The 20,077-nt window shown below is 41.6% G+C and overlaps 2 protein-coding genes across 3 annotated transcripts; one reads left to right on the forward strand and one right to left on the reverse strand.

Annotated features, from left to right (window-relative positions):
• Positions 1-59: 59 nt before the first annotated feature.
• Positions 60-17,223, reverse strand: antkmt (adenine nucleotide translocase lysine methyltransferase). 2 transcript variants are annotated; one of them, XM_063184175.1, is made up of 7 exons: positions 17,205-17,223; positions 11,561-11,621; positions 11,186-11,349; positions 10,912-11,016; positions 6,426-6,566; positions 6,073-6,123; positions 60-1,022 (listed from the first exon to the last, which is right to left on the reverse strand). In XM_063184175.1, exons 3-7 carry the CDS (start codon positions 11,345-11,347, stop codon positions 831-833), a joined length of 651 nt encoding a protein of 216 aa, XP_063040245.1. In that variant the 5' UTR covers positions 11,348-11,349; positions 11,561-11,621; positions 17,205-17,223; the 3' UTR covers positions 60-830. The 2 variants fall into 2 exon arrangements, with proteins under 2 accessions (XP_063040245.1, XP_063040238.1); XM_063184168.1 differs by lacking the exon at positions 17,205-17,223 and adding an exon at positions 11,808-11,889.
• jmjd8 (jumonji domain containing 8) lies at positions 12,115-20,030 on the forward strand. Its single transcript, XM_063184156.1, has 9 exons — positions 12,115-12,339; positions 16,862-16,954; positions 17,066-17,114; positions 17,222-17,318; positions 17,417-17,485; positions 17,981-18,100; positions 18,539-18,606; positions 18,732-18,866; positions 19,219-20,030. Exons 1-9 carry the CDS (start codon positions 12,245-12,247, stop codon positions 19,297-19,299), a joined length of 807 nt encoding a protein of 268 aa, XP_063040226.1. The 5' UTR covers positions 12,115-12,244; the 3' UTR covers positions 19,300-20,030.
• Positions 20,031-20,077: the final 47 nt, after the last annotated feature.

Genomic DNA, 20,077 nt, shown 5'->3' on the forward strand with positions numbered 1-20,077 from the left:
GTATATGTGGTACTATAACATAGATAGGCTATAAAGAACAATATTTTATGTTAATTCCATTCATTTTCACCATTCACATTTTATTTTGTCACTTCAGATTTTGGCGTGGGAGACATGTGAAGGGCTAGGAAGTTGCAGTAACACACAGGAGCAACCTTTCTTGTGCCCCATTTTTTTTTGTTCGTCAGAGGAAGTGGCTAACCTGAAGTTGCAGGCAATGCTTGTGACAAAGGCAGAACGCTGCATGTACGTATCTCACAATGAGACTCTTTATCTTCAATGTCAAAAAGCAGCAGCATAGACAGTAAAAGTTTTTAAAAACATTTTAAAAGCCTGATGAGTTAATAAATATGCACATTAAATTAAAGTATAAGTGCATGAGAACAAAAAGAAGGGGTAAAAAAGGCTGAGGGCATGAACGGTATAAGAATTCCACAACTAAATGTTAAATGTAGTGAGTCTCTCTCTCTCTCTTTCTCTTTCTCTCTCTCTCTCTCTCTCTCTCTCTCTCTCTCTCTCTCTCTCTCTCTCTCTCACACACACACACACACAGTTAGGAAGTCATATACTGTAGATTTGTAGAAGACAGTTTGTTCTTCATCTAAGCGCTGATGTCTCTTCCCTTATGTAATTGTTCACTCTGAGGAACATGAGTACATTTCAGACTGCGAAATGTGTTGTCTCATGCTATTACTGTTGTGGTTGCTATGACAGGGGATAAAATGTAGCGTTGATCTCTTAAAAAAGTGGAACAATACATGCTGCTATCTACAGGCCACAGAAGACAGAGAGGAAATGGCACTGCATAATCTTCCAGTTCATGATGACACTCAAGGCTCCTTTTCAACTTCTTCTTTGGGGTGGTGGCGTTGTCTCAAAGTCTGCATGTTATAGGCCCAGGCTCGGTCATAACCCTCTCCCTCCACTTGTGACGGCGTCCAATCAGGGAAAGGGAAACGGCCGGCGACGACCAAGGCGTCATCAGGAAGTTCAGTCAGCAATTTGTCCTTCAGAAGAGGGAGCTGAAATACAGTATATACGTACATGTCATCAGCATCCACACAGGACATAAGTGAAACCTTAAAATGTGTATTGGGATTGGGTTAAACTGTTTATTTAATGTATAAGATTTAGTAGGAAAACAATGAACATTTTAGATGACCCCATCCATCCTCTTCACTCTGAGTTTGAACTGCTGCCCTCAGGGAGGCGCTACAGATCATTCATTGCTAAGAAGAACATTTATAAACATTCTTTTATTCCAAATGCAATTTCCATAGTCAATAAGCTATGGAAATAGTCTACTTGCCAGCCCATAGGGCCCTATAGTGAACCCGGAAATGTTTGGTACCCCAAAGTTTTTTGATGGAAATGTATAGTATAGGTCCCCAGTACATAGAAACTGCCGGATGCTACTTTGTAAATGTTGAGCAATTTTTTTTATTAGCATAATTAGCATAAATTACCATAATCGCCTTTATGGCCTTATTACAGGATCAGTTTGACCAATCTACACAATCTTGGTGTGGTTTTGGGGGTTTTGGAGGATGCTGAATTCATTTGTGACATTTTTAAATGCCTGTCAGATTCAAAATGCCTCTTAATGTCAAGGGTAGACACATTTTATGCCTTTATCAGCTGATTTTGGCAACGTTTTTGGGTAATTTACATACCATAAACCTTACTTATTTAAATTATTTCTACCCATGGGCCCTTCTATATAAAGTAGATGAGCTACATCTATTGCCAAAAGACATAGAATTAAGGTAGAGACTTGAGGTGCTGTAGTACAGCGGATGTGGAAAGTGAGTGAGGTCCTTATTTTCAGGAGTTTATTTTATGCAATCATATATGAAACATTTCATGGTTTGTGCTAACTTCAGTTAGGTATTTTAGTTTGAGGATCACTTGGTTTTTTTCTCACTTTTTGGAGGGGGGGGGCACTATTGCATGTGTATTTTTATTAGCATAATTAGCATAAATTAGCATAAGCGCCCTTATGGCCTTATTACATGATCAGTTTGGCCAATCTACTCAATCCTGGTGTGGTTTTGGGGTTTTTGGAGGATGCTGAAGTCACTAGTGACTTTTATAAAATGCCTGCCAGGTTCACAATTCCAGTCCATATCAAGGGGGGGGACTTGATCATCTGATTTTGGCAATATATTTGGTGAAATACACACCTATTATTCACCAAATGTAGAGAATAGAATGAATAGATAATAGATGATAATGCAGGTCAAGTGCCATTCAAAATGCGCAAAGCCACTGTACAGAATTTTTTTATCACAATAAGAGAAAAAGCAAATTAAACTAAAAGAATAAAATAATAAACAAAGTAATTATAGCAATATAATTTCTTAGAGCATACATTAAAAATTGTATTGGAACACCATGTAACAAGGGTGCAATGATTAGAAATTGTTCTCTATCAAAGAAGTATGACCTAAACCAAGAGAGTAAAGGTAAAGCCCCTTTGATGCCTACATATGATACGTAGACATATATCAATTACAACAGTAAGAACACATACAACACAATAACTCACAATAACTTGACTTGGGCTGGTTGCTATGCTAGCCAGCATCCGTAACTATGACACTGTATACATAGCTTCTCTACAGAGCCATCATCATCATCGTCATTGTCTTCATCTGTTATGGTCTCTTCTTCATAACAAGCAGGTGTGATCCAACTTGCATTAGGGTGCTGACCAGAAGCATCTGGTAGCATATGTTGAAGACAATGTTGTTGAAAGAGCCAATTCTGTGAGCTATGAACGCTGGGGTGATGAAGCAATCTACCCATAGCCGGTTCATGAGCCAGGCCTGATTTAAGATTGAGGTCATACCTCCATATGCAGTCCCTATGAGCTCCTCCAGGCCAATTAAATTAATCATATGACCGAATGAGCCAATGAATGACAGGAGGGTCTGCATCATCCCAGGTCTCTGTATGACTGATCATTGTTGTGGATCACGCCATTTGATCTGACAGACAATCATGTACAGCTTCATTTTAAAAAATCCTGTATGTTACTGTAGCTCATGCCAAGGTTCTTAAGTGAGTATCTAGGTAGGTATGAAATGGTACTAATAACTATATGTCCTTGCTGACTTGAAATGTCCTGAGTTTACTAAGTAGGTGAAGTAGGTTTTTTAAATATCAAGTCCACGTGCTGTGAGAAAGACAGGGAGGTGTCCATTTCGGTGCCTAGGTACCTAAAAACTTCCACTTACTCCACTGTCTGTCCTTGGATGGAGAGTGGCTGGAACAGAGTTGATGTCTTGTCTCTGCCCCCAGCTCCTTTGACTTTGAGACTTTCAGCTCAAAGGAAAGTTCTACCAAAGTTACGCGCTGGTCGTCAACTACCTCCAGGAAGCGATTTGGAGCATCAGGGACAGACATGTGCCACCAAGTCAATGTCATGAGCATATTTACCCCATTGAAAAATACTTGCTGTGGTCTGTCCAGCAAAAAATATTTAATACACTGGGTAAGTGCTGGATGGATCTGAAGTTGAGATCTGCTGGAGGAGTGTGTCAATATGCACAGTGTTGAATGCAGAGGAGAAGTCTGTGAACAGGATCCTGGTGTGTGGGTGTATTGAGTCCAGGTTCCTGGCTACTGTGTCCAGAAGTGAGAGGCTTGCATTCTCCACACCGGCATTCCCTGTAGGCGAACTGGTGTGGATCCAGCTGGTCTGACACCATAGAGGAAAGAAGGCCACACATCAATCTCTCCATACACTTGCACAGCACAGATGTTAATGCCACTGGTCTGTAGTCCTGGAGATCTTTAGCAGTTGACTTCTTCGGGATGGGGATGATGGTGGATTCTCTCCATTGGTCAGGGGTCCAGGAGATGCTGAAATAGCGTGGTGAGAACACCACTCAGCTGGATGAAGCATTCTTTCAGTTCCCATTTGTCCCAGTCATTGAGTGAGATGGATACAGAAGCACTGGATAAAACCATGAAGCCCAATATACACAAAGAGGATGAGGAGGGACAATGTTATGAGAAAACTCTAACTCACTCACCACAGACTCCACAACCCTCCACCACATTATCAGTGGGCAGGTGGCAGATGTAAAGGGTCAATGTGCAAGATGCAGTGGAAATTGGACAAAGACATGACCCGGTGGGATTTCATGCAACCATCTCAAAAAAAGTTGTGACAATGAAAATAAAGACAAAAGGGTTTAAAGTCGATCATATATGCATGGTCATATATGCATGGTTTGCTCAACTGCTGATGGCATGAACCCAGAGAAAAGTAAAGTTGTCTACAGTCTTTGACTATGAGCTGAATCCTGTCCCAGTTTCAATCAGGGTGAAAATGGATGCCTAAGGAAGGGCAACAAGTCTAACCATTGTCCAGCGTATTGATTTCTTCTCAGCTTTCCTCACCTCATCCTTACATGTTGCAATATACCTAACCAATAACAACAGGTTACAAGAATCAAGGGGATCATGGTGAAGAAGAGACCATAGCAGATGAAAACAGTGACGATGATGATGATGATGACGATGATGATAATGGCTCTGTAGAGAAGCTATGTATACAGTGTCATAGTTACGGATGCTGGCTAGCATAGCAACCAGCCCAAGTTGTGAGTAATTGTGTTGTTTGTGTTCTTACTGTTGTAATTGATATATGTCTACGTATCATAGGCTTCAAAGGGGCTTTACCTTTAGTCTCTTGGTTTAGGTCATACCTCTTTGATAGAGAACAATGTCCCATCATTGCACCCTTGTTACATGGTGTTCCAATAAAATTTGTAATGTATGCTCTAAGAAATTATATTACTATAATTATTTTGTTTATTGTTATTTTATTCTTTTAGTTTAATTGCTTTTTCTCTTATGTGATTACAATGTTTCTGTACAGTGGCTTTGCCCATTTTGAATGACACTTGACCTGGATTATCATCTATTATCTATTCATTCTATTCTCTACATTTGGTGAAAAATAGGTGTGTATTTCACCAAATATATTGCCAAATCAGCTTATCAAGTCCCCCCTTGATATGGACTGGAATTGTGAACCTGGCAGGCATTTTATAAAAGTCACTAGTGACTTCAGCATCCTCCAAAAACCCTAAAACCACACCAGGATTGAGTAGATTGGCCAAACTGATCATGTAATAAGGCCATAAGGGCGCTTATGCTAATTTATGCTAATTATGCTAAAAAAAAAAACACACATGCAATAGCCCCCCCCCCCTCCAAAAAGTGAGAAAAAAACAAGTGATCCTCAAACTAAAATACCTAACTGAAGTTAGCACAAACCATGAAATGTTTCATATGATTGTATAAAATAAACTCCTGAAAAGCAGGACCTCACTCACTTTCCACATCCGCTGTACTACAGCACCTCAAGTCTCTACCTTAATTCTATGTCTTTGGCAATAGATGTAGCTCATCTACTTTATATAGTAGGACCATGGGTAGAAATAATTGAAATAAGTAAGGTTTATGGTATGTAAATTACCCAAAAACATTGCCAAAATCAGCTGATAAAGGCATAAAATGTGTCTACCCTTGACATTAAGAGGCATTTTGAATCTGACAGGCATTTAAAAATGTCACAAATGAATTCAGCATCCTCCAAAACCCCCAAAACCACACCAAGATTGTGTAGATTGGTCAAACTGATCCTGTAATAAGGCCATAAAGGCGATTATGTTAATTTATGCTAATTATGCTATTAAAAAAAAAATGCTCAACATTTACAAAGTAGCATCCGGCAGTTTCTATGTACTGGGGACCTATACTATACATTTCCATCAAAAAACTTTGGGGTACCAAACATTTCTGGGTCCCCTATCCTGGCAAGTAGACTAAAAAGCTAGAGATATTTTGAACTAATGCCTGACTTGCATATGATGTGTGTGCTGGGAGGGGTGGTTGGAGGGGGGGTGGATGCAGCATTTGTATGTGTGTTTTCTGTCTATTTGTGTCTATCTGTGTTTATATCCTGTTTTTTACCCTGTGAGACCAAAGGCAATTTTCATGCTTGCATGATAATAAAGTATAATCTAATCTAGTAAGAACAATACAAACACTTACCACACTTGGAGCCAGAAACACAGTCACATTCTTACACCTGGTGAGATCGACCTGTGAAGGCATAACACACTCAGTGGCTTAAAACTGGAGAACCTATATTGTAGTTAAAAGTACCCAGAGTTATTATTCCCGAGCACAGACTTCATGTGATGAAGTGACTTGATGATCATGAACGTACAGTCAAAATCTTACAAATAACAAACCAGTAGCATCGTCAGTTATCTTGCATTTACATTTAAATATAATTTAGGAGGTGTAGTGCAACATGATGAGTGCACAGCACATTTAAATAAATCACTAGTGTAACTAATGTGTAATGGACAGAAATTGCACGTGCAAATGTTTAGTGATACCTTCCATAGGTCCTCCCGCAGGTAGGACACCTTCCCATAGTGCCCCTCTCTCCAGGCATGGAAGTTGGCGAGCCGCACAAGCCAAGGGTTCAGCTCGTACCCCACCGCAGGAGTGAAGCCTCTTTTGAACGCTTCAAGCACCTAAGCAAACACACACACACATTATAATAATCTATTAAGACATGGCCCACGATATAAATTTGATGTTACCACAATGGGAGTAATGACATCATAATGTATCGCTAATGACTCTGTGTAATGTTGTAGTAGTGTAGTACTATGGTAGTAATGTCTTTTCAACTATTAGCACAGCGTTTCACTGGTGGAATAGTGTTCAGTATGAGGCTACAACACTTTCCCACTGTCCTCAGGGCAGACCTGACTGCAGATGATGATGAGCAAGATGCTGCATTTTCACCTTCATGGAGTACATGTCTAGTTCATTTACACAAACGATAGTTCTGTGTGGTTTTACAGTGGACTGCAGGCATTGCCTCAAAGGAAAAACATGAACAATTTCCATCTCCAACCAAAATGTTGTTAACTTTTACAGGGGGACCTTTAAAGGGTAAAAATGTGCATTCTCTTCAGTCTTTCCAGTAGATCATCAAGTGGTGTAAGGTTAGCCGGTATCAGAGAAATGGGACTTTTATCTTTTGTGGTTTCCTGTGAAATATGATGTGAAAACCCCAAAAGATAAACAGCTAATCCACTTTTGGATAATTACTTTGAATTGTACATTCACCATGCAACATCTTTCTTGGTGCAGGGGACCTAGTCAAGGTGGCAGGTGTTTTTTTTTTTTATCAAGGTGGCCACCTAACTGTAAAGTGCTGGGTGAAACTCTGCTCTTTCATGCAGTTGAAATGGTATAATTATACAAAAGGTAAGGATGGTTGGAAACTGTATCTGTTTTGATGCCAAGATGCAATGTAACGGCAATGTAGCAACAGTTTTCATGCAACTGTGACTGTATGATTTTCCATTGTCTCTGACTTCTCTTTGCAAACCTACGGATACCTATGGATACTATAGTGTATATAATGGCTTGAGGCTCTTTCAAAGAGAAACAGTGCATCTTTCACTTCTAGAATGTGGTTTGACTGATCTTGTGAAAGCCCAATTGGGAAACTCCAACTCCCATTCTCATTGTGACACAGCACTCCACAGCACACAAGTGAACACTGCACACAACGAAATTGCATTTATGCCTCACCCGTGCAAGGGGGCAGTCCTCAATGGCACCCCAAGGGAGCAGTGCGGCACCCCCAAGGGAGCAGGGACGGTACCATGCTCAGGGTACCTCAGTCATGGAGGAGGATGGGGGAGAGCACTGGTTAATTACTACCCCCACCAACCTGGCGGGTCGGGAGTCGAACCGTCAACCTTTGGGCTACAAGTCTGTCACCCTAACCGCTTACCCATGACTGCCCTTTAATTGCTATAATTGCTTACTTCATCATGGGAACAAAGTCCACACTAATTTAAGGCCCACATAAATGTGAACCACTGAGAAGTATTATGCAATAGGTCAGAGAAAATGAATTGCCACATTATATAATGACAGAGGGTGTCCAGGTCAACGTAGCCTCTTTGTGCAGATGGCCTTGTAGGCAGGCCGATCTGTTCTTTGCTGGAAACTCAAGTACACTATAACAACATTGCTATGACATTACAGAGAGCCTTAACCCCTTAAGACACAGCATTATAAATTCGCTGTTACCAGAATGGCAATGATCAAGTCGTAATGTATTACCAGAGATTCTTTAAGTATATAGAGATATGCCAATGTAATAGGTTTCTATGGGCACCTAACGTGACCAGGTTCCGGTCTGCCTAAAGAGGCGTGTCATAATACTCCTAGCATTGAATAGAACAGTCCTTAGGTCTGCCTAGGTCTGCCTAAAGGGGGATCCCCCCCCCTCCCCCTTGCAATGAGTGCGTATACATGCAGTTCAGTATCCCAAATATGATCGGGATATTAAGTATCCCGAATTTGCGTTTGAGCATATAAACACGTCAGTATCCCGAATAAGCCCTTATTCGGGATACTGAGAAATCGGGATATGCTAGGTGGAGTATTCCGACAGAAGCCGGGATACGGCCGCATGTAAACACCTTATCCCGGATACAGGGGCTTCCCATAGAACGCTGTCGTTGGTTTCCAGGCTACACGCATTTGAAGAGAATTCTACAACTGCCAAGAATGTTGACTGGGATATTACGTTCTGTGCTCATATAAACACCTTATCCCGAATATGATCATAACCGGGATATGCCTCATATTCGGGATACTGAACTGCATGTATACGCACTCAGTAATAGAACCCGGAAACAATGGGCCAATGGAACCTCTCTCTCTCTACTATCTCTGGTATTACTAAAGGCCTTGTGCACTGTCATAGTAGTGTAGTACTAAAGTAGTTAACTTTCAATGTCTATTACAGCATGCCTCAGGAGGTACAGCGTGCATTAAGGGGCTACGTAATTTTTATGACAGTGAGATTATAACAGGGGGTCTGCGAAAAGGGTTTAAATGAGAAGCTTAGTTCCCTATATGGGCAGTCAAGGGTAAGCGGAGGCAGTCATGGGTCAGCGGTTAGGGTGTAGGACTTGTAGCCGAAAGGTTGCTGGTTCAATTCCTGACCTGCAGGTTGGTGGGAAGAGTAACCAGAGCTCTTGCCCCTCCTCCAAGACTGAGGTACCCTGAGCACGGTACCCGTTGCATGGTACCTCCCTTGGGGTGCTGCCCCCTTGCACGGGTGAGGCATAAATGCAATTTTGTTGTGTGCAGTGAGCACTGTGTGCTGTGGAGTTACTGAATTTATACCATCACTGTCCCATCATACAGAAGTATGGTTTATTTAGTCTGGACAATTGTATTTCTTTTTCAAACTGCTGTTTATTCTTTTAAATTGTAAATGATCTTGCTCCCCCTCCCCTTAAGAAATTTGTGAGTCTGAGTAGAGCAGAAAACAACACAAGAGCATCATCTAGAGGGGACTCATCAAGTGTGTTTAGAAGTACCACTTTTGGTCAAAGTGCCTTTACTGTAAAAACAACAGGGCTATGGAACAGTATTCCTGTAGGTATTAGGCAAAGCAACACACTCAGTAGTTTTAAATCAGGTCTCAAGAAATGGCTAAAAACAAGGCAGCAATGTGAATTTTTTTTAGTCATTTATCTTATGTTTGGTGTTTTATGTTTACTTTATCATTCATCTTGTTTTTCTAGATATGCCTTCTTGGCCATGCAATATTGTTGGCCTATATTTGCACATTGGACACCTTTTAATTGTATTATCAAATTCTTGTATTATTATTCATTTTAATCCTTTTTGTTTTTAGCTTAACACCAATTCCTGTCCAGGGACTACAGATGAAAATAAGCCGTGTGGCTATAATCTGGCTCAATTGTATATTGTGCACTGTCCCTGCTAAATAAATAATAAATGAAATGAAATGAAATGAAACTGTATCACAATGCCAATGGGAGTTTCCAAGGTGGGCTTGCAGTCCACTATATATACTATTTATAATATCCATTGTATATAGTAGTATGTAGGGTATGAAATAACACAATAATCCACATTCTAACATACAACTCCTATTGCTTAGGCTAACCAACTTGTGTCCGCATTGAGGAATGAAAAGGAATAAACAAACTGCTATGCGGCTGCTTGTACAGTACACACACACACACACACACACACACACGCACACGCACACGCACACGCACACACACACAGACACACACGTGCGCACGCGCACATTGCTTTACCCTGAGTGAAACTACACAGTGCTGTATTGTTGTCATGTGTCCGCTAATGTTGCAGAACTTTTGGATTTGAAATTTGAAGCACACCAAAACTCCAAAAAACACATCTTAACCCCTTAGCACAGAGCCTCTGTCTTAACCTTATTGTCATTAAAATGGTCATGACCAAGACTTAATTGGTTACTTAAGACTCTCTGCATTGTCATAGGGAAGTTGTCATGATATAGTTGAGTGTTTTTAGCAAAGGGTCCTCCATGGGCCCATCTGCAGTAAGAGTAAGAGGCAACAATGGTATCTCAATGGACAATCTGTCAGTGTTCCCACTCCACTCAGGAGACCCATATGGGTCGGCTCTTCAGTACTGGCAGGCTGCATGTATCTAGAGCAATATAGTGTTCAAGTAATTGGCACTCGCAAATCGCTGTGGGTATCTTGAGCGATGCAAGGCAGAGATGAACAGCACACAGCTGAGCTCCCTTTTAGAGACATGATGTCTGAGGAAAGGCCATGGTGGCTCGAAACGTCACGCAATAATAAAATTGATAAGGTGTGTGGTTTATTTTTGCCTTTACCTGATCTATGTTTTGACACTGCATCTAGATTACATTTACTACTCTACTCTACTCTAAATGTGGATATAACTGTGACTGTGTAGATTGAGCAAATGAGCAAAACGATTTACAGTAAAAGTGACCTTAGTCATACTCACAATCCTTCCGTCTCCAGAGCCAAGATCGGCCACATTTCCTGACCTTCCATGTAGCAAGGTCATGACATTTCGCACCTGAGCCCTGCTAGCTGGCAAGTAAGGCACCTGTGAGGAATAATGGTGAGTCATTACGAAATACAACATTGGTATGTGTGGTGGGATCCGCTTAATGTGTAATAAACATCTCTTCCCAACACAATCTCATACACACACAACAACTTCTACACCAACTTCTGCACAAAAGTAGTGTACAAAGTGGAATGAATGACCTCACCTGCAGTCTCAGAGGAACTTTGCGAAATCCTGGCATAAGAATTCCAGCCCACATGGCATACACTGCTGCACCTGTTCCAGCAGCGATCTGCAAGACCCCCCAAACTCCCAGACGTCTCTCTCTCACCTCAGAGAGGAGCTCTTCTGGGCTGTCTGTTTCCATGTCTTAAAAGACAAGAGAATGCAACAGAAAGGATACAACAAACACAGGTGGTCACTTTCACTTCCATGGATTGGTAGACTGTGATTGCCAGGTGCTGTAGTACCACACACACACTACAGTCCATTCAAACAGTCGATACATGTGCAATTCATTTCATTGTCAAGCCACTTGTAATTACATTGTAATTAAGTACACTTGTTGTGTTCACTGTACCTTTGCAGGGTTAGAGTATACTGGTCACGACGCAATGTTTACTCTGTGGATGAGCATGTCACTGCAATGACAACAGTGATTAATGAGACAAATGAAAGTCATGCCGTTACATTGGACTATCGGTATTTAGGCAGCAGATGGTCTCTGAACTGCTTTGTGTTGAGGTTGAATATTTTCCCCAAAAAGTTTAAAAATGTCTAATTTGACCGTGTGTAATGTCAAGCAGAGATCGCATCCGCAGTCCAACCTTCAGGAGTGAGGAGTGGGTTTCAGTCCATCCTTCAAAACATACCGTAGCTCTCTCCTTTCCGGTAGAGCACGGCCTACAAGAGTTCCGACCCCAAAAATAAGTAATGCGCATGTTATAACTATTGTCCAAAATAGTAGCTCATTGTGTGACACATAAATAAAACTTGTTAAACTATGTCTAAAATGGTCCTAAAATAAATTACCAAAATGTGTTGAGTATATTTCTTGTTTTTCTTTTTTATAAATAGGCCTACAGAATTATTTCTATGGCACAGCATGCTCCGTGGCTTGGAAAACGAAAGTTCCGCCTCTCCATTTGTGTGGCCTTTGTTCATTGGCCAGTGGGTAGAAAGAACTAATGCATGTTGGAGTAGTATCACCAGGAAAGATGTGCAGGTTGTGTGAGACGAAATATGCTTGAACTAAGTTGACTTAATGGGACGTAAAGTGACATGTATATTTCTCTCTGTCCTATCGGCCTGGTTATTGGTCGCACGCGAGAGCGCGCTATTTGGTGATGACGGTGGCTGGTGAGTTCAAATGAGTTCAACTTCATCCACACCAGAGCCGTAGAGAAAGAGTTGGATCATCCTTTGATCTTTGCCGACGAGTGGTCACGTGGTTTGCGTAGTCTACGCCCACCGCAGAAGGGTCCTATACACCGGGAGCTGTCAATATATTTCATTGAGCGAGAGCGTCCTTTTACGGTAATTATATCAGATTATACCCCCCCAAAAAAACGAGTTCGGTTTGTTTTTTGTAGGCCATTTTATGGCCTTCATTGTCATGTAAAAATATTGTAGTGTCAATACCGTAATACTGTAATATCATTGCAGTTACACTTTTGGAGGGAAACGTCATCTTAGCTAGGAAGCTCCATTACTTACCATTGAGATGCTAATTGTCCGTAGCCCTTGATAACTGTCTATTTGTTTTGGATTCAGCAGATTTACAGTAGGATATTTTAATGGATAAAATACTTCCAATACATAAAAAAATAAACACACACACGCATATATATATATAAACACAGCATGTCCCAGTTGTAGGCCTACAGTAATATAACATTACTGTTATTTTTCGGCCTTTATGATGCTAGTCATCATCAGACCTGCCAAACCACTCAATGCAGGATGCAAATGAACATGAACATGATGCAATGAACATGAAGTAAATAACCCACAGCTGTACAACCTGTGCTTGAATGGTTCAATCTTTTATTTGAAAGAAAAATTACTCCAAATAATAATAGTTATATTGGTATAGAAACATAAACAACCCAAACAAAATAACTATGAATAAAACGGCATGTCTGTGTACATGACAAGACGTGTGTGTGTGTGTGTGTGTGTGTGTGTGTGTGTGTGTGTGTGTGTGTGTGCTTTTGTGTGTGTGTTCGTGAAATCAATAATGCATGAAGAATTGGAATTCACTGGAACTGGAAACATGCTGGAACTTCCAATGCATTGAAAGCATCAACCTATGACCAGAGTGGAGCAGACAGGAGAAAAAAAAGAGAGAGAGATTTATTTAAATACATGGCATGGGTGTTGGTGCTGAAAGGGATTGATTTGAATATTTCAGAAAAGACTGATTTGCTGGGATATTCACACATAACCATCTCTGGGGTTAACAAAGAATGGTAAGGGGGGAAAAAGGGTGAGCAGAGATTCTGTGGGCAAAACCACCAACACCACCTCCTGCACCTCCTGTACCAGTCTGCTGTAGTGGTCTCCACCAATACCACCAGTCTGCACCTCCTGCACCTGCCTGCTGTAGCGGTCTCCACCAACACCACCTCCTTCACCTCCTGCACCAGCCTGCTGTAGCGGTCTCCACCAACACCACCTCCTTCACCTCCTGCACCAGCCTGCTGTAGCGGCCTCCACCAACACCACCTCCTTCACCTCCTGCACCAGCCTGCTGTAGCGGCCTCCACCAACACCACCTCCTTCACCTCCTGCACCAGCCTGCTGTAGCGGTCTCCACCAACACCAACACCACCAGGCTGCACCAGCCTGCTGTAGCGGTCTCCACCAACACCACCGGTCTGCACATTTCATTGAGCGAGAGCGTCCTTTTACGGTAATTATATCAGATTATACCCCCCCAAAAAAAACGAGTTCGGTTTGTTTTTNGTCATGTAAAAATATTGAAGTGTCAATACCGTAATACTGTAATATCATTGCAGTTACTCTTTTGGAGGGAAACGTCAACATCACCCGCACCAGCCTGCTGTAGTGGTCTCCACCAACACCAACACCACCAGTCTGCACCAGTCTGCTGTAGCGGCCAACACCACCTCCTTCACCTCCTGCACCAGCCAGCTGTAGCGGTCTCCACCAACACCACCAGGCTGCACCAGCCAGCTGTAGCGTTCTCCACCAACACCACCTCCTTCACCTCCTGCACCAGCCAGCTGTAGCGGTCTCCACCAACATCCACCGGTCTGCACCTCCTGCACCAGCCTGCTGTAGCGGCCAACACCACCTCCTGCACCTCCTGTACCAGCCTGCTGTAGCGGTCTCCACCAACACCACCTCCTGCACCTCCTGCACCTCCTGCACCTGCCTGCTGTAGCGGTCTCCACCAATACCACCAGTCTGCACCTCCTGCACCAGTCTGCTGTAGCGGTCTCCACCAACACCACCTCCTGCACCAGTCTGCTGTAGCGGTCTCCACCAACACCACCTCCTGCACCAGCCTGCTGTAGCGGTCTCCACCAACATATAACCAAACTGAATCAAAATGTGTCTTTTATGGTAGATCATATTGTTAACCAAGTTAACAATGACATTACTTAAAATTGTTAACTAAAGTTAACGATGACATTACTTTCTGCTCTCTCCTCTATACCTCTCCTTTTAAATCCATCTCTAACAATGAAGTTTTTTTTTTCCCATTTTGTTAAGCACTGCACTTTGAGTTACATGCCTTGTATGAAACAGTGTTATACAAATACAATTATTATTATTATTATTATTATTATTAAGTTCTATGAAGTTGTAAAACTTGAATAAATGTTTGACAGACAGTTGAACTTACAATTCAAAAATATTGTTAATATCAGTGAAATTATGAAATTATGGTAGTGCAAAAATGAGTATACTACTGCACCCACCACATCCCTACATTTTGAGTTTAGTACAATTTGTCGAATCTATCATTGTATTGCTGGATTGTGAATTTCAATTAACTACATATATTCTCTTGTCTCCAAAACACTTTACAGTTGATGTGTTTGCAATAATTAGACTGTTGTGGAGAAACTATGTCTGGCATGAGGGCACTGTGCCTGCATTTTCCCCTTTGATAAAAAAACCCTCTACTTTTGGTCATATGAGTGGTTTGTGTCTTCCAGCTTGAATCACAACAGTCTACAACTTATTGGGAAATACGCCAGGAGTGCTCCAGCAGGTTTTCAGTTTGCTGGTGGGTGGGAGACCAACAGAAAGCTTTAAAACAGAAAGGCAAGCATTAATCATAAACTGTTCAACGACTGAAATATTAACACTGCAATGTTGAAACGTTGACGAATAGGCTACCAGGTTATGATTTTACTGATTGTAGTATTAATACACAAGTACACAAAAAATAATTCTTGCAGTTCTTTTGGTAATGTCACACACTAATATCTGACCGAAAATAATATGAACCACACTCTAATCAGGTGCTGTTCATACATACCCGGGTATTTAAATATATTAAGACCTTCCCCTTCGGTTGTGCCTTTCGTTCACAAACGAAGGTTTTCCTTCTATAAATGAAGTTCCAAAAAAAAACTCTTTAAAATCTCCGGTTAGCGTTTGTATATAAACGCAGACTTCCACTTACGGCGCACAGGCTTAACGTATTTATGACAGCTCTCAACTGCATATTTATGCGTATTTGCCTGTGATGTGAACAAAAATATTTTGCTAAGCGTAGAGAAGAAAATGTTCGTTTATCAAAATACCCAGGTATGTATAAACAGCACTTTACCCTGATCATCACGAGCTCACAGCTTCAGCACACCATCTGCTTTAAAATAGCTATAGAATCTAGATTCGAACAGAAAAATGACAAAATGAACATCAGCATTTCAATGCCTCGCAGTTCATTGTGAATCTAGCTATCGTAAAGATACACGAGTAATGTAAGCTTAATGTCAGCATAACAAATGAGCAGGTAACATCACCATTGTATACTACCCAAAAACAACAAACATCCTCGGAGACTGTACTTGTGATAGCCTGTGTCGACACACGACACAATAGACACTCAATGGCACAAAAATCCCAAATTCTACTTAAGTAATACCTGAAGCCATGAACATCAGCATTTGGAATGCCTCGTAGTCCATTACTGGATCTAATTAGTTAGCACAAAAGATCTCCGTGCATCAACTAGTATAACTTTGTTGACATTAGCCTTCAGCTAGCTTAGAAACATTAGCTATAAAATGACCGTAAGCAAATAGCTCTGAAATCAAACATAACGACTGTATGGATATTGACAGAAGACAACAGGACGGTATCTTATAAAATATGCGACATATGTGACATGTCATCGTTTAAAATATAGATTGAAAGGTAGCATTGATGTTTTGCGAACACGTCAAAATCCAAAGTTGAACCAAGCGCCGTGCTGAAAACGCTACCACACAATTAACGGGTTTTCACATTACCATTGTGATTTTATATTACCCAAACTGGAAAAATTACATCCTCAGAGACTGTACTTGTGATAGCTTACGCTGACACAGACAGACAACTTTGATTAATCTCCCTATTATATCAACTTACCTGGGAAGTGGTCGACACGCCAACGACACTCAATGGCGTCCCCGTTGCTGCACAGGACCCTTTGAGCAAAATGAAGTGACGGCGAAACCCCGGATGTAGAGCAGCCATGCTCGTCCGCGGCCGTCAACGGCTTCAGGACAACTCTTTCTCTACGGCTCTGATCCACACTAACTGTATTGTTTTGATGTTATCTGTTTGGCTAGCAGATTAGCCTAACGGGTTGTTCGCAGCATCCGGTGTTTATTTGTTTATCTCTCTACATCCATAGGTCATCGGGGAACCACAGTCTCAGAGATGAGGGGCCCTGTAACATCGATGTCATACATTACACGTCTCTTACTTACGCACAGTTTCTCCAACAGTAAGCACCGCCGACTCGCGTGAATTAATGTTCATTAGCAGCACAAAACATCATGCAGAAGGTTACAATACAATACTGGGAATTGTTCCTGACATATGTGTTCTTTCACAGGTATGCATACGTGAAACCTGTGATTCTTCGGGGCATCACTGATAACAAGGTGAGAGATGCTGATGAAACGCGCAAAAAACTCCACTCTTTGGACCATTCTTCTGATTCCAAAATAGTAGGCCTAACATGTAGGACTAACCTGTGTTACATTTGCAGAGGTTCCGATTCTTGTGCTCCAAGTACAATCTTCTGAGGGAGTACCGTGACAAAACAGTGAGACTCAGCACAGCTAATACACATTCATACAGGAAAGGTATAACATGTTTACGTTTTGTACTCTCATCATCCTTGCATGGTACACGCAACAAAATGGCCACGTCTTAATTCCATAATCTGAATCTCCGCCTACAGTTGATGTTCTCTTCGATGAGTTTGTGGAGTACCTGCTGAGACCTCAGTCGGCAGGCACTCTGGGCAGTGGTGAGTGTTTACCATGTTTATAGAGCACATCAACATATAACGTCTGCAGACATTCTGGGCCATGGTTAGGGTTGGTCATATCAGATGTAGTCTGCAGACACTCAGAAGTTCAAAGTTATTTATTTGCCATTTGTGCATGGACTAGTAGTCCAATCACATATAGGAACTCTTGTGCAGGCCCTCTGAATCAATAAATAAATACAATTAAATAGAAAAAGAGGAAAAAGACAACATACATTTAAAAAGTGATGAAAATCAAAGAGATCAAAAGACTAAAAAAATCAAAGTGGGTCAAATGTTCTTTTTTGCCATCAGCCTCACTGTTGCTGGGTAGTGGTGAGAGTGAGATGAACCCACTAGACCAAAACGTTCATATTCACACACAGTGTAACATTATTTATTGTCTTTCTTCACATCTGGAGCTTTTCATGTGGCTGCAATGTGAGCATCCCTGATGTATATTTCCTTGATCAATTTTGCTACTGTTTATTCCAGAGACACTCTACTTCTTTGGCGACAACAACTTCACAGAGTGGGAAGCATTGTTTGACGAGTACCATGCACCCCCCTATAAAATCCCTCACACCAACCCAGCATACAGCTTTGGCATTGCAGGTACTGTATGCTTACCACCAGCTTGTTTGCTCTCTTGCACATGCTTGCACTTCAGTGTTTGTCAAAGTGATAACATGTGCAGTGTGATAACCATGATCCCGCTTCGTCTGTGAGAGTGGTATCACCTGTCTGTAGTGATAAAGAAACTGACTTTTATGTTGTTGTTGAGGCCAGGGTTGCCACATGTGACTGATGATTTCTAGCCCAAAAAATGCTGAAAAACCCAATTTGAACTAAGTTCTATTGATTTCTATGATCATACAGCTACAGGGGAAAAAAACGCCAGTATGGTTTTATTTTTAACCCGCAGATAATCATCCATCCTAAACAGCCCCCTAGGGCAGGTAACCACCCTGTCTGGCAACCATGGCTGTCCATGCTATTTATTGCAATGATGATTTTCACAGTTGTTCTGTCACGTCTCATTTCCTGTGGCAGGTCCAGGCACAGGTGTCCCTTTCCATTGGCACGGACCGGGCTACTCGGAGGTCATCTACGGCCGCAAGGTAAAGGACACATCAGTAGTCATTCGTCACTAGTGTCTATGACCTGGTTCAGCGTAGCCCGTTGGTGGCGTTTTGAACCCCTCGCCCTTTGCTTTTTATTTGACAAGTGTGATCTCTTCCCCCAGCGCTGGTTCCTCTACCCTCCGGACGAGGAGCCGGAGTTCCACCCCAATCACACCACCCTGACCTGGGTCAGAGACGCCTACTCAAGCCTGGGGATCCAACAGAGGCCTCTGGAGTGCACCATCCGGCCAGGGGAGGTGAGGACACGGGCACACACCGGCTAATTTCTCTACACAGGCACATGTGGCACCAGTCAAATTTTATCATTAGTCAGTGATACTATACAGACATGTTTTTACCTTGAATTTCATTATGCGTTCATGCTGCTGCGATGACACAGCTGGTCAGAGCTCTATTGTAGCATCATGTCTCTGTCTACTGTCGGTTGTCATAGTGTTTAGCATCTATCTCTGTTGAGAGTCTACGGTCTTCTGTCTACATTTGGCAAGGATGAATGACTTTTACAAACTCATCTCGAGCTTTGGGAACAGTTTACTGTTTATGTGATTTTTCTACACTCTTGAGCATATCATCTTTGTGTGTTTTTAGGTGCTATATTTTCCTGACCGTTGGTGGCATGCCACACTCAATCTGGACACCAGTGTCTTCATCTCTACATTCCTTGGTTAATCTCTTAACCGTCTGCAATGGGATGGCATTGAGGGTAACATGAAGAAGACTGAATTGCGTTACAGTATACCTATCTCAATGGTATTGATCATGTGTTACATTTTATATCATGAATGGTTTACTGAGAAGAAATGATTTCCCTGCTCACAAAACTCTGTTGTGGATTAATGAAATGTGAAGTGCTGATTCACCAAATGTTTATGTGGTCGATGTAAGGACATGACTGATGATGGCAGACCCTCACCAAGTGGTTAATACTGGGATATGGTTATGAATTAGTTTTACGTAAAGCCTTCTTGGTGTGATAAATCATGGCTATTTATTAAGTGCAAAATGAAACCCAACAGGTGAAGAACTGACACTTCATGGAGTCCAGTGGAATACAGTTCATGTCCCAATTTCCCTCATGGAAAAGATATAAAGCTTGGAGTGATATGGATATGGATTACACAATTCTTATATGGCACATACTATAAAAGTGACCCATTCCTCATTTTCCTCATAAACAAGGCAGACATACTAATTCCATATACTGCAACATACAAAGTATAAACTTTGTACGTGGAATGTGTATGAGTGGCTCATACAAAGTGGTGCATTTTTATAAAACTTGTAATTCCAATTATAAAAAGGGTTCATCCATAACAGAAACGTCATCAAATGTACACTGGGAAATACAAAGTGTGTTTCGAACCGATGACCAAAATAAATGAATGTCTTTTTTATGTCCATTCCATGAGTTGTATTACTTGCATGTGTGGTCCATGTTCTTCATAAA

Source organism: Engraulis encrasicolus, chromosome 2, assembly GCF_034702125.1.
Source record: "Engraulis encrasicolus isolate BLACKSEA-1 chromosome 2, IST_EnEncr_1.0, whole genome shotgun sequence".
Classification (NCBI taxonomy): domain Eukaryota; kingdom Metazoa; phylum Chordata; class Actinopteri; order Clupeiformes; family Engraulidae; genus Engraulis; species Engraulis encrasicolus.